Source organism: Panthera tigris, chromosome B2 (assembly GCF_018350195.1).
Source record: "Panthera tigris isolate Pti1 chromosome B2, P.tigris_Pti1_mat1.1, whole genome shotgun sequence".
Classification (NCBI taxonomy): domain Eukaryota; kingdom Metazoa; phylum Chordata; class Mammalia; order Carnivora; family Felidae; genus Panthera; species Panthera tigris.
The window spans coordinates 65,804,212-65,818,910 of NC_056664.1; the positions used below are offsets into that span (position 1 = coordinate 65,804,212).

General features: G+C 39.6%; 1 protein-coding gene across 1 annotated transcript in view; it reads left to right on the top strand.

Moving 5' to 3' along the window:
• KCNQ5 (potassium voltage-gated channel subfamily Q member 5) overlaps positions 1–14,699 on the top strand; it is a 513,631-nt gene that overhangs the window by 446,572 nt on the left and 52,360 nt on the right. The window contains exon 9 of the mRNA XM_042986660.1: positions 4,373–4,593. Coding sequence (XP_042842594.1) covers positions 4,373–4,593 — 221 coding nt within the window. The remainder of the gene's footprint in view (positions 1–4,372; positions 4,594–14,699) is intronic.

The window sequence follows — 14,699 nt, forward strand, 5'->3', positions numbered from 1 at the left end:
ACTAAGTAAGACTAGACTTCTTTTTTCAGCATAATCAACTTGTGTCCTTATGGGCAAAATGTTAGATTGTTTCAAAAATAATCTTTTGAAAATGGTCTCTCCTTCTGTTCTCATTTATTGATAGAGGGAAAGGATTTAGTCTTTTAAAAACACATCATATGACTTACAGTAAGAAACTTTTCTTAACAAGCTAGTGACCTAGAATCTTTTCTTCTGACTTTTTTGAGCATGTATTCTGACAATTATTTACCAATATTAACTATAACTACAGGTGTCTTATACAAATCAATAAACTTTTTTTAAATATTTCAAAGCAATTAATGGTATCAACTTCATTGATTCCTATAAATATTTATTTTTTTAAGTTCTGAAATATTTTGTTCCTCATTTCTACTCTGTTGCATTGCTATTTATTACAAGGATTGCTATTTCTAAAATATTTATCTTCTTAATTTTCATATGAATCAGATGCTAACACATAGATGTCCATCATCTGTAATGCCCTATTTCACATCCAGTTATTTCAGCCTAACCATTAAGAGCACTGGTTATATTTCCAGCAGCACGATTAAACTGCATAGTTAGTACTCACTGCTTAAATAGTCTGTATACTTATATCTGAAAAACAATAAAGTCAAATGGCTTTGTTCTAAAAAGAAAAAGAAATCCCTGAGCACTTTCATGGTGGTGAAATGCTTAGTAATGTGCTGCTCTATTTCCCTCACTCCTAGTAAGTTCTGTAGTAATAAGCAGAAGCTCTTCAGAATGTACACCTCACGGAAGCAGAGGTACCCAGCATCCCGGCTATTGACATGAAATTTGAGAATGCCAACTAACCTCAGGTGCATGACCAGGTTACACCGCCATCCTACCTGAGCCCTGCTCAGACTCACTCTTCCTAAGGACTTCTTGAATGAGGTTTTCAACCCGCTTGTAATTTTCCTTGTTGCCTGTTGCCTGCTTTGATACTCTACCCCAGGGACAAATAGGCAGGGTCCCGCACAGCACTGGCAGTCAGCCCCTTTGGCGCCCCCTTGTGGTAGGACAACTGCTGAGCTGCCGCACGCACTGGATGGTTTTGGCTCAGTTGCCATATTGTGCCTGGGGCGAGAATTTGTTGAATGCTTATCCTATGAAGGGCTAAAACCGTAATTAAGGATAACAAGAACTATAGCATTCTAGGTCCAAGAGGATTACTCTGGGGTTACAGTAATGCCACATAGTTCCCTGGCAGGGAACAACCGGTAGTAGCCTGCATGTTGGGCCATTTGAGTAACTTGTACATCTGGTTCCTAGAGAGAGAAGAATTCCCTTGCAGAATTCCCAGTAGTTGTGCAGGCTCCCCCACTATAGTCCTCAGATGGGAAGGTGGGACTGCATACTCAAAGATGCCGCAATCCATGACCACGATGTCCTTTTGGTTACTTTCTCCAGAGAGAGACCACCTTTTTGGTCTCCTGGGAATAATCTTTGACAGTCTTCCTCAAAATATTGTTACATAAATCTTCCTCAAAAAATTGTGTTTATAGATGTGGCAAAAAAAAGCAGGAAAATAATGCAAACTTCAATGGACCAGCAAAGAGTTTATATTTTTAATCAATGTGCATTTTCAATAACATTCATCTAATCAAGTTAATAGTCATCGAAACAAGATGCTCTGTTGATTTCCAAAGGGGAAAAGAAGTAGAAAAACTAACAAAAGTGAGCTTTTTGTAAGAACAGGTCTTTGCTTTGGAGAACAAAATTTTTGCCTGGTTAAAAAGTTCTGGGTTAAGATCTTATTCTTAACTTTCATACAATTATGTCAAAAGAGAGAGTGAAAACATTACATCTTTTTTCTTCTAATTTCATAGGTAATATGTTGGATTCAGTTAAAAATAATTCTGCTATTTTTTAGTATAGACATTGGCAAATAAATATTCATGCAGTTGAGAAGGACAAAAAGGGAAATAGTACCTGAATTCATTTCTATCAACTTTAAGTGCTTTAAATAGTACTAAGATTCAGAGACTAATATTATTTTCACTTTCCATTGATTATTAGAGATAATATCAAAATGTTTCATAGAGGCAACTTTTAAAAACTATTTCCATAGAAGCAATTGCTTTTAAATGTTTTGTTACTGCAGATAAACCATGCCAGGTGTGACACTGATGCTTATTTTAGATTTTTTTACTTCTTCAGTAATTGAAATTTTTTAAATGGAAAAACTAAATTTCATATTAAATGGTTTTATGATTTTTTCATCAGTTTCCTCTTCATTTAGTTAGTATAAGAAAGAGATAAATCTTTAAAGTTTGAGAAAATGATTTGATATTAACTAAACTCGGCCTTCTGTAGTAATTAGCATCTATTAACTCCAGAAAAGATAATCAATTAGATGAAGTATAGTGAGAATACTTGTAATGATAGCTGTGTAAACTTGAGCCATTCATTAATTGAAATAAAGGTGCAGAGTTGAGCATATGTTCCTGAACCCGATCATCATAAATTTAAATGATGGAACAGATGTGCTGAAACTGAAGAGATATGAAATCTTTACTATTTAAAAAAAGAAAGAAAGAAAAAGCTTGAAAAGGGTAGACATTTTGGGCCCTGTCCCTTTGAGGATTTGTTTAAATAATCTGAAGGTTTGGGATGACGTGAAGAACCTAACCGGAGCATAAAAAGATGCAGTTTTATATGTTATTGTTGCTGTTGTTTAATGTGACCTACCATTTAATCATGCATTTGTCAAGTACAAAGGAAGCCTTTGACTGATGCGATTGTTTTAAAGAATTCTTGAACCCACCTGACCCCATCACAAAACTGCCCGGCCTGTTCCCTGCATGTGCCTTCAGCTAGTCACGCTGGACTTAGCTATGTCTGCATTTTAGAGGGGGGGCTGTCAGCTGCATGGTCAACTTGTTTATTGTTACCAGGACTTTCTGATCACCGCAGTTCATTATTTGATTTGTCTTCATGTAAACACATAAAATGTGGTGTCTTTTTAGAATATCATTTGTTAAGCAACTAGGCATGGAAAAATAAATGTTACTGTTTCTTGTTAGCTACAAAACACATATCCACTAAACACATTTGCTGTTGGCATGCTGCAGCTGGGGACAGTGGACATTGCGGTAAGTGGAAAAAACAAGGACTCCACTTCGTCTCAGATAATCCGTGTCCATGAGAACACTGCCTCCTTCATGCCCCACAAAGGCTGCAGCATGACTGCAATCTCAGCATCTCAGAGTGGCTGCTCCAAGTTACTGCCCTCAGACCCTTCACCCTTCATTTCTTCAGACCCTATAGAGTCCTGGGCCTGTCACTGGATAACAGTGTCACTTTCTAGTGAGTAACAGTGGTTTAGAAATGAAACAAGAACACAAACAAAATGGGTACACGACAATTCCTACCATTCATTTGATTCCCACAAAAATCTCTTAGCAACGCTGCTGTTTTCATCTTTATGTTGGAGCTGAGGACTCCAAACCTCAAGTCTCTTTGACTCCAGCCTACCCTTCCCACCACATCACACTACATCTTTTGATTAGGAAAGCACAGAGATGCACTTTGGGTTTTGTTGTTGTTGATGCTTCCTTGATCAGCACACAGCATTTCAGTCCTAGCTGGCATCTGAGAACTGAATGTCTGAACAAATATAATTTACCAGTAGCTGCCACAGCAAATCAATAACCTGTTTAATAGCAGGAAATTGTGTTAGTGAACATAACATCTCATTCCGTTAATCAGTCATCACATTCATTATATGTTGGGGCTGTTCTACATTGTGTGGTTTTTGTCTCACAAGAATGAATGCGAGCATTAAAGAAATGGGTGTTAAGTGTTGTATGTTTAATATTATGTATGCAGTACCACCAACTGATACGAGATTGCATGAATTTATGGATATCGTAATCTTGCCTGGAATATGACATGCATGCAGAATGTAGATATATATGTATATGTAACTGTCATCCCTGTAGAAAGGCTTAGAAATCACAAAGAGATATTTTCCCAAATAAAAATAACTTTTTTTTTCATCTCTAAAGTTGAGGTTAAAGCTAAAGTCTGTTTCTAAAGCAAATACCGAACCAGTTCTTGGTTGTTTCCAGGGTAATTGTGTACAAACTACCGTGCCCGATCTCAGTCCTTTCTATGAGGAATCCAGGAAGGGTGTGCATACCTGTCTAGTGTGTTTGAGCTCAAATGAATGCAAAGAGAGAGTTTAAATAAAGCTCAGATTTTCAGTAAGGGAAGAATATATTGCTATGCTCCTACTCGCTGAAAACACTATTGAAATATAATATACAGTTTCATCAAAGTATTTACCCAAGTGGAGTGGAAGAGATTGCTTGAAATGGAATAATCATGCCTCTGTTGTCCACAGTCAGAAGCTAAGTTTTAAGGAGCGAGTACGCATGGCTAGCCCAAGGGGCCAGAGTATTAAGAGCAGACAAGCCTCAGTAGGTGACAGGAGGTCCCCGAGCACCGACATCACAGCCGAGGGCAGCCCCACCAAAGTGCAGAAAAGCTGGAGCTTCAACGACCGAACCCGCTTCCGGCCCTCGCTGCGCCTCAAAAGTTCTCAGCCTAAACCAGTGATAGACGGTAAGCCCTGTTTTTCCATAACTATGTTTAATTGGATAAGCTATCATGAGCAAGATTATGAAGTAATTAATTCTCCATGGTACCACTTGAAGATAGAAGAAAACAACCCCAAGGAAAGAATTGTTTGTTTGTTTTATTGGAAATTTATTCATTGCCTTGGGCAAATGTACAGAACATAAGTTTACTTTTGGGAGCAACTTTGGCAGCTAAATCTACATCACAAAGAAGTCAAACTGCTGTTAATTCTTCACTCTTATCTACAATACATTATTCTTTCTCAAAGTCCATATCAAGATCAATGTGACTGTCCTTCTCATGTATAGGTTATGTCTGACCAGCAAAGGTCCATGGCCCAAAGATGACCAGGTGCTCTGTGAATGTCTTGAAACACAGTAAGAAGGGTAACAATCCCTTTCTGGACAACAATGAAGGTGCTACTCCCTTTTCTACTATGCTCTATCCACCAGTAAATCAGAGACCATGGTTTATCTTCCCTAGAAAGATTCCTGTAGAAAGTTCTTAATCTAACGATAAGTAGAATTCAAGTTCTTCCCCCAAGAGGAGCTAGCCTACTTTATTTATCATACAATGTGTCAGGAGTTTACTTGCCAACACATTTTATTGAGTGCCGTATAATTTTCATGTTTATAAAATAAAATAGTTCCTTTTTCATTTAAGATTAGCTTGCTTTTCCTTTTAAGTATGCCCCCCTGGGATCTCTTATACTGGGCAAAGAACCAAAGTCAAACAGCATCTTCCATTAATGCATAAAAACTGCAAAGGCTATCGGGCCTTCTGTACTCATTCCCTGGTATAACCTGTATTTTCCCAGGCCCTGAAAGCCTGAGGGATAAAATTAACAACCAGGGGTCATAATCTCAGTGATCTCAGGCTCCCTGCAGTAATATCCCTGGAACCTCAGCCGAAGGGTCCCTCCCAGCCCATTCAGAGATCCCCAGAGATATGATCCCCACTATCAAGTGAGCAACATGAGTCCCCTCTTCACACCTCTTCATTCTCCACAACTCCATGGATGCCATGCTTTCCCAGTAGATGCCTAGGTGCTAACCCAACACGGCCTCTCCCGCTGGAGCTTGCAGCTCCCGTCTTGGCCACAGGACATACACATCCTGCCAGGCTCCACTCTGCCTATCACTCTACCGAGGTAGGAAATGCCCCCTCAACCAGCACTGGACACTCCCCCATCAAGCCTGTGAGTGTCCTGAGTCACTGGCAACACAGATTTTCAGTGTCCTCTGGTTTCCACATTCTCCTCCCCAGGAATTTGGCTGAAAGCCCATGAACAGCTGAGTAAAGAGTTACCCGTTACAGGGCTTTATGTTGCACTCAAAATAGACTTTCTGAATATAAATGGATGCATCATTTCTGGAAGGCAATTTGGCAACATATATCAAAAGCCTGTACATATGCCTAGGCTTGGACACATCCCACCCACCAATTCCATTTCTAGGATATAATCAATATAATGAAATAATAACAGACATTAGAAATGATACTATAAATCAAAAATTATTGACATGGAAAGATGGTCATAAAAAAACAAACTATTCCATTTTGCTGTGCTGTGTGTGTGTGTATGTGTGTGTAAATTCATGTATTTATAGGAAAAGGTCTGGAAAGATTTACAACAATGTATGAACAGTTACCTCCAAGTGGTGAGATCATAGTTGCATTTTGTTTGTCCATTTTTTTCATCTGTATTTCCCATTATTTCTACAGTGAGCATGTAAAGTTTTGCAAAAGAAAACAAAGGATGATTTTCTATTAAAAAAAAAATTGAGCCTTCTTTTCATAATGCCCTCTCCCTTTCCCCAACTCTAGGGGCCCTTGGTCTAGCGGATGGTCACCAAATCCCTCTCCTTAGGCTGATTCCCTCTCCCCAGCTGCCAAGAGGTAGAAAGAGCACCTTGTCTTAGCGCTGGGGAACAGCCTTTGTTGAGTGTAGACATGGATTGTCTAATGAAGTTTAACATAGTGCAAATAGAGCTGTATTAGGCTCTAGGGTTGCCATAACAAAGTAGCACAGCTGTGTGGCTTACACAGCAGACATTGATTTTCTCATAGTTCTGGAGGCCAGAAGTCTGAGAATCTCCTTGGCTTGTAGATAGCCACCTTCTCCCTGTGTCTTCACTTCCTCTTCCCTCCATGCATATCTTTGCCCAGATTTCTTCGTCTTATAAAGACCCCAATGAGATGGGATTACAGCACACCCTACTGAGCTCATTTTAACTTAATTGTATCTTTAAAGACCCCATCTCCAAATAGAGTCACATTCCTGAGGTACTGGAGGTTAGGACTTCAACATATGAATTTCGGAGGGACACAGTTCAGCCAGTAACAGAGCTCCTGCTCACCCACATCATAGCATCCCTGGACAAGCTGGGGTGTGCCGATATCTGCAAACCTAATCCTGAGTTCTCACTGTGCTAGAAATTCATGCATGACCCACAGTGGGTCCACACTCTTCCAATGGGGGGGAGCCTCAAAAAATATTCTTTGTGCTGTGAGGTCCTGATGGTTGGCTGAGCACATCTGCATATAAAATCAATAGGATCTGGTTCCTGAATATGGAAAATTAATTCTACTTGTATGTTTGGCCAGAGGGAAAACATTTTTCAAAGACTCCTAGAGTCAGCACTATCCATCACAGTATTTCAGTTACTGCAAAGATGTCTCAGAGGTCAGACAGATAGAAATAGAAGTCCTATTCTCTAATAAATAACAAATTGGAAAGGTCTCCTGCCATCCATTTTCTGCATCATTTCATACAAGTACAGTTCCATTGGTTAGAAAGGAAGTGTTTTTCCCTGGTTGATGCCCATCTCAGTTGGTTCTGAGTTCCACAAGTGACAGGAGGCCTGATTGCTGTTCTGTGGAAGCAGCCTTGTTGGCTGCCCACCTGCAGAAGATCATGTCTCCTGATTCCCCTTTTTCTCCAGTAGTCCAGAATCTTTACCTCTGGTTTAACTCAACGTTAGGGCTTGGGAAAATGGAAGCTCCTTTTTTTTTTTTTAATAAAAAAATTTTTTTAATGTTTCTTTATTTTTGAGAGACAGAGTGCAAGCCAGGGAGGGTCAGAGAAGTAGACAGAATCCAAAGCAGGCTCCAGGTTCTGAGCTGTCAGCACAGAGCCCAACGTGAGGCTCAAACCCATGACCTGAGCCAAAGTCGGACGCCCAACCGACTGAGCCACTGAGGCACCCCTGGAAGATTCTTTTTATAGAAAGAAAGAAAAAAACAGAAGTAACTATCAAATAAAATGTTGACTTCAATTATAGATTTTTATTTATAGTGTCTCTCCCAGTTTTAAGTATGTCTAAAAACCACTTATTACCCATAGAAAATAATATATAGCACCACAACCACCTCCCAATTATTCCAGATCTATTTGCTCATTCATTTCTGAGGCTCTTTTCTTCTACTTCTCTTCTTCCTGTACATATTTTAGGCATTTCATTGCCCATGAACAGCTCAGAGAGAGTGGATGAATAACAGAAAGAATAATGAAAATCCCAGTTGGCCTTTAACTTAGTAACTCAGTTACATTTGGAAAATAATGGGCCTGTAACTAAAAGATACTATCATGGAAAAACAAGGGAAACTTAGGGTTAATCTGTAATTTTAGTAATTCCTGCCAAATCTGATACCTTTTACTACAGATGGTATTATTTTTATAATTTAATGACTCTTACAAAAGTTATTAAATATCCCATGTGAGGCTTTTTTGCTGTAATTTTTATGAAATTTTATATTGCACTTAAAAAGGGCATAACTGTCTTCCAATATTCCACATTCATGTATACCAGAGAAGTGGAAAGTAATAGGCAGATGTTGAAATCAGAAATTTACATATGGCAGAAGGAAGAAATTAAACTATAAGGGACTGGTGTGCTATTGCCATAGAAAATTTATTTTGAACAATATGATATGAACAGTATTTTTAGTTTATAAATCCAATAATAAGAGGTAGAAATTTTCCATTGGTCAATCAATAGTATTAAGCTTCTTCATATAATTTTTAAAAGTAAGTAGGATATGAATTTTTTAGATTCCACATATAAGTACAATCATGCAATCTTTTTCTTTCCATGTCTGTCTTATTTCACCATTTTGTTGCAAATGGCAGGATGTACTTTTTTAAGTATGAATAGTATTCCATTATATAATTATACCACAATTTCATTTCAATGCGTATATGTATATCAAGTCATCATGTTATACACTTTAAATATATGCAGTTTTTATTTTTGAGATAAAATTTTTAAAAATTAGGTAGGGTAGAAATCTTTTTTTTCTCAACATATAAAATAACGATGATAAAAGTAACATCTATTGTATCTTTCTTTGTGGCAAGCAATGTTCTTAGTGCTTTAGTTCTATTATTTCATTCAAGTTTTCCAATACCCCTATGAAGTGGGTACATTATTATCCCCATTTTATGGATGAGGAAACTGAGACTTGAAGTTGAAAAACTTGCCCAAAGACTAACACATAGAAGTAAGGGAGCCACAGCACACATCCAGGCAGCCTAATTTCATGGTCTTCTCTTAGGACACATTTGTAGATGTGCTCCCAAATGTCATATCAATTCCCCTTTAAGCCTCTTTCATTTCTTCTTTTTCCCTGCCACCTTCCCCCCACTCACTTTCACTCTTCCCTCTTTAATTGGTCAGATTCCCTTCCCACAAAAATAATTTGACCTTGACACTATCCCATCCCATCTTGCCTTTCTCCCAACGCTCCCCCCTCCAATGCCAACCTAAGAACTATATCATCTTCAAAGACTGCCAGAGGTGGAAGATTAGGCAAATGAAGGAAATGGCCTTTAGATGACCCTTTCTGTTTTGATCTAGTATCTGGGAAGAACCTCAGGATAATAGCCGTGCTGATCTGTGTCTGTTTACCCAGGGAGGGAGGCAAATGGTGAGGTCATCTAAGGCCGGTTTCAAGATGCAAAACATAGTGTCAGGGGATGGATGGCTATCAACAACAGACAAGCAAATGGAAAGTGGCATACTGCAAGTAAGAGGAGTACCAAGCAGCCAAAATCCACGAGAATGAAACTAGAGATGGGGAAAGTCCAGATTTCTGGTGGCTAGTCTGCAGTCAAGGAGGGCTATACTTGCTGGACGCTGCTGTACTTGGGAATGCCTTTCAGAAAGAAGTGCACTCAAAGATACAATAATCTTGACAGAGAAGGGTAAGGAGGTAACTTGAGGTAGCTCCTCCCTGTCGTGTTTAAAAAAAAAATCCAACCCACGTACATGTATAAACTGCATGTCTCAACATATGTAACACTGCTTCCGCTTTAGGGGAATGTAGAGACTCTGCTGGACAATCCTAAGGGCTCATGCTGGCTGCCATGAGAGGCACATCCTCACCAGATGTTTCTGAGAAAGACTGGCATGGCCTGAGTGCAGGAGATGTGGGGGGTTCACCTGAGCAGAGGCTGAGTGGGCTAAAGATGTGGAATACTTTCCAATAGTGGGGATCCCTTGTGGCCAATCCCCTGTTGCAGGCACTGTTAGTATCTCTTCTCTCTTCACTTCTCCATGTTCCTTTCTCTCCTCAGCCAGTGTACCAGTTAGGGTGCATTTGGCCACAGGACACAAAAGAAGCAGATTCAAATACCTTAAATAATAATGAAGTGTATATTACCACTTAAAAAGAAATTCAGAGGTAAGAAAACTCCTGGCATCAATCATCCTGACTTGATTTAGATACCGCTTCTCTTGGGTCTTCTTTTGACTCCTCCCATCTGTGTGCCTGCCTCCTCCTCAGGCTGGGAGCAAGATGGCTGCAGCAGCTCTAAGCATCTTCTCCAGACACAACACTTTGAGAGGCAGAAAAGGGACCGAATTACAATGGTATCTCTTGTTAAATTGAGGAAAACTGCCCATTTGTGTCATTTTGTGGCATTGGGTCTCATGCCTGAAATGATTGGGCATCTGCAGTCTCAGTCAGGATCCAGTACCTGGATCTGGGGCCAGACTCCCCAGAAACCCTTGGATCAAGCAGGGGAAAGGGAGATGGTAACTGGATAGATTTGAGGATTTATGTTTGGGAATCGGCTATTGGGAAAGCAACCTCTAGTAGTGTCTGATACAGCCAAGAAATCTTTTCTACTTTGTGAGGCTGAGGAGGAAGAATGCCCTTAAGCATGTTTTCTCCCAAACATTCTGTTTATATGTCATTTCTGTTCTTCCAAGTGTCTATGGTTTTTAAACGTACAAGCCAGATTTAGAAATCTTTTTTTTTCTCCTTTCTTTTACCACATAATTTCCATGAGGCAGTGAGCACAGACTGGCCTACCTCCTTAAATTTTAAAAGAAGACAAAATAGTAAAGGAAAATGTAGGGGAAAATAAATGAATCCCCATTTAGATAAAATAATCCCTTCCCACACACAATCAGCCAGTACATTTCCTATCATTACCTTGACCAAGGCAAACAGGCGTGGGGGGGAGGGGGGGGGCCTCTTGCCTTCCTCACCACCTCCTCAAGTAGCTTCCTTAGAGACTCCTTCTTCCCTTTCAGGCTCATAATAATTAATGGAGTCTCACCTAAAAATAGCAACAGAGTTGAAATGCACAGCATGAGATGAGAGAACCCTCAACTCCTCTTAAATATACTAAGTCCATCCATCCCCTTCCTCTCTCCTCTAACCTCTGTCTTCCAGGCCCCAGACCCACCATTCCTAAAACTCATGCTTGAGATTATCAGAATAAGATTGACAAGAATACTGACAAAAAGGAAGGATTTTAGTGCAATGGTTTTGACAATATCCTGAATTAACAGACTTCTGTACAAACAATGGGATATTTTTTCCAAGCAGTATAAATCACAAGCCACCAACATTTCATATTTGTCTAATTTATGCACATGGGTCTTTCATCTTATACTAATCCTCTTTTACACTTATTTTCCAATGGCATCGTCTTCCCTCATGTTTTTCTCAGTCTCCCCAGTTGACATTTTTGGTGTTTCCACAAAATGCCAAGCATCACATTGCACTTAACGTTTTTCCTGATTTTCCCTATTGATGGCCTAGCTTCAGCCAGACTTTGATTAAAATTTTCCACAAAATATGATGCTTCCTGGCACTTTCTGAAATTACCTGATAATGACTCTGCATTGTGTTGACAGAAACAATTCTTGTCAAAGTGGTATTCTATTAGGGCTTCCGCTTCTGTTTGTACACGTTCCTGGCAGGGTATCCCTGAGTGAGAAGCATGCTCACTCCTGTGAGCTCTATTACAAAATGTGGGGGTTTTCTTTCACGATAGAACATACTTCACCGTATGCCCAACTTACTTGTTAGCATCCTTCTATGCAAAAGCCTATCAAGGGTACTCAGTACGGTTCTGAAATACACTTTCAGTCCTTCTTCACTAAGGAGTTGGTGAAAACCATTACCTGGAGAAATTTTCTCAATTCTGGTCAATAGGTTTCTTTTTCCTTTAGTTGTCCAGGTTCCTTATCCATTCAGTCTGTTATTCTTCATTTGGTGACACATCCTAGTTCTCTCCTGTGTGTCCTATACTATTCCTGTCCCCCGAAGATCAGCTTCTTTATTCCAATGTTTGTATTATTATAGTGGGGATGGGGGGTGGATAGTAGGGGAAGAACTCTCAATATCTGGTTACAGATTGTAAGTGATTAAGTCCAGGCATACCTCAGAGATATTGCAGGTCGGGTTTCAGACCACTGCAATAAAACAATATCACAATAAAGAGAGCCAAAGGAAATGTTTGATTTCCAAGTGCTTATAAAAGCTATGTTTACACTATACTGCCGTTTATTAAGTGTTCAAAAGCATTATGTCTAAAAATAAGAAAAAAAAAGACACTATGAGGGGCACCCAGGTGGCTCAGTCAGTTAAGCATCCAACTCTTGACTTCAGCTCAGGTCATAATCTCACAGTTCATGTGATTGAGTCCTACATTGGGCTCCATGCTGACAGCTGGAGTCTGCTTGGGATTCTTTCTCTCCTTCTGTCTCTGGCCCTCTCCCACTCTCGCATGTGTGTAGAAACACACATTCTCTCTCTCTCTCTCTCTCTCTCCCAAAATAAATAAACATTTTTAGAAAGTATGCATACCTTAATTTAAAAATACTTTATTGCTAAAAAATGTGAACCATCATCTGAGCTTTCAGTGAACTATAATCTTCTTGCTGGTAGAGGATCTTGCTCAATGTTGATGGCTGCTGACGGATCAGGGCGGTGGTTGTTGAAGGTGGGGGTGGCTGTGGCAAATACCTAAATAAGACAATAATGAAGTTTGCTGCATCAATTGACTCCTCCTTTCACAAATGATTTTTCCATAGCATGCAATGCTGCTTGATAGCATTTTACCCATGGCAGAACCTTTTTCAAAATTGTAGTCAATCCTCTCAAACCCTGCTGCTACTTTCTCATCTACGTTTATGCCATGTTCTAAGCCCTTTGTTGTCATTTCAACAATCTTCACAGCATCTTCACCAGGAGTAGGTTCCATCTCAAGAAACCACTCTCTGTGCTCATCCATAAGAAGCCAACTCTTCATCTAATCAAGATTGATCATGAGATTGCAGCCTTTCAGTCACGTCTTCAGTCTCCACTTCTAACTCTGGTTCTCTTGCTATTTCCACCACATCTGCCCTTACTTCCTCCACTGAAGCCTTGAAACTTCAATAAGTAAAAAAAAAAAAAAAAAAAAAAAACCAAAGCAGTATCTGTGAAGCGTAATAAAGCAAGTATGCCTATATTTATCGTATTTCTGGGAAGGGTTGCTTTTTCCAATACTTTCTGTGAAACGCCTGTTTTTGGTTTTTAATTACTGAAGAAATGTGTTTCTATTTTGATTGGACTGGAGTTCCCCCTAGCTTTCTATTCTAATTCAAGCACTCTTTGTAACAGAATATCTGTCCAGATTTCTCTAGGTTCTGCCCCAATGTTTGTTGCCACCCTATAGTGATAGGGAAAATTATATTTTGTTCCTATGGGTGGAGAAAATAGCTTCCTGCTTAAGATATAAGCTATAAATGAATCCCACCTCCTTCCTTCCAGCAGAAACTAAGCTGTCAAATGACCTATGCGTGCAGCTTTAAACCATATATATTTTTTTTTACTTCCACAGAACCAAGTCTTCCTGGGAAACTGGGTTATAAACCAGAGCTCTGAATTTTGTTTCACCAGCACATCATAGTGTGCTGATGTGTCCATTGGTGCTTTAAAGTGAATTAGAATACTGTATTAGTTATCTATTGATACATAACAATTTGCCCCAAACTTGGCAGTTAAAAACAAGGGACACATAATCTCACAGTTTCTGTGGTCAGGAATTCAGCAGCAGCATAGATGGGTGATTCTGACTCAGTCTTTCATGGGGTTGCCACCAATTATTCCCTGGCCACAAAAGTCATCTTAATGGGAGAGAATCTGTTTCCAGGCGCAATGGAGCATTTGCTGGCAGCCTTCGTTTGTTTCCTTGCACACATCGGCTACCCCATCGGCTGGAGTGTCCTCCTGACGTGCATCTGGCTTCCCCCAAAGTTAGTAATTCAATACAGAGTGCATGCTTGAGAGAGGGAGAGAGTACCCAAGACAGAAGCTGCAGTCTTTTATAACCTCACCTCAGAAGTGACACTTCTTTCATATGCTAGTGGTCATACAGACTAACTCTGGTACAACGCAGAAGGGGACTATTCAAAGGGGTGGGTACCAGGAGGTAGATGTCATTGACGGACTATCTTAGAGGCTAGCTACCACAAATAACTGTAAATTGGGTTTGTCTTTCAGGTCACAGAACCCACCACTCTCCGTTGTCTTTCTAGGAACTCCAACCACCAGCTTCCCATCTCTTTCAAATGTTTTCATTACCTGCCTGCTTCTAAACGCATTTGGGTTTGTGACCTCTAGTCTAAACACTTCATGTCCAGTATTCTATGTAGTATATTTAAAAAAAAAGAACAAAAACAAAAACCAGTCACATCCTGACCCTCAACCTTGATCACATTATAACTAGATTATTACATTCCATTCTTAGTGCAGCCTTTCAAAAAGTAATATTAACAAAATATTGAGCATTCAATTAGTGTGACAAA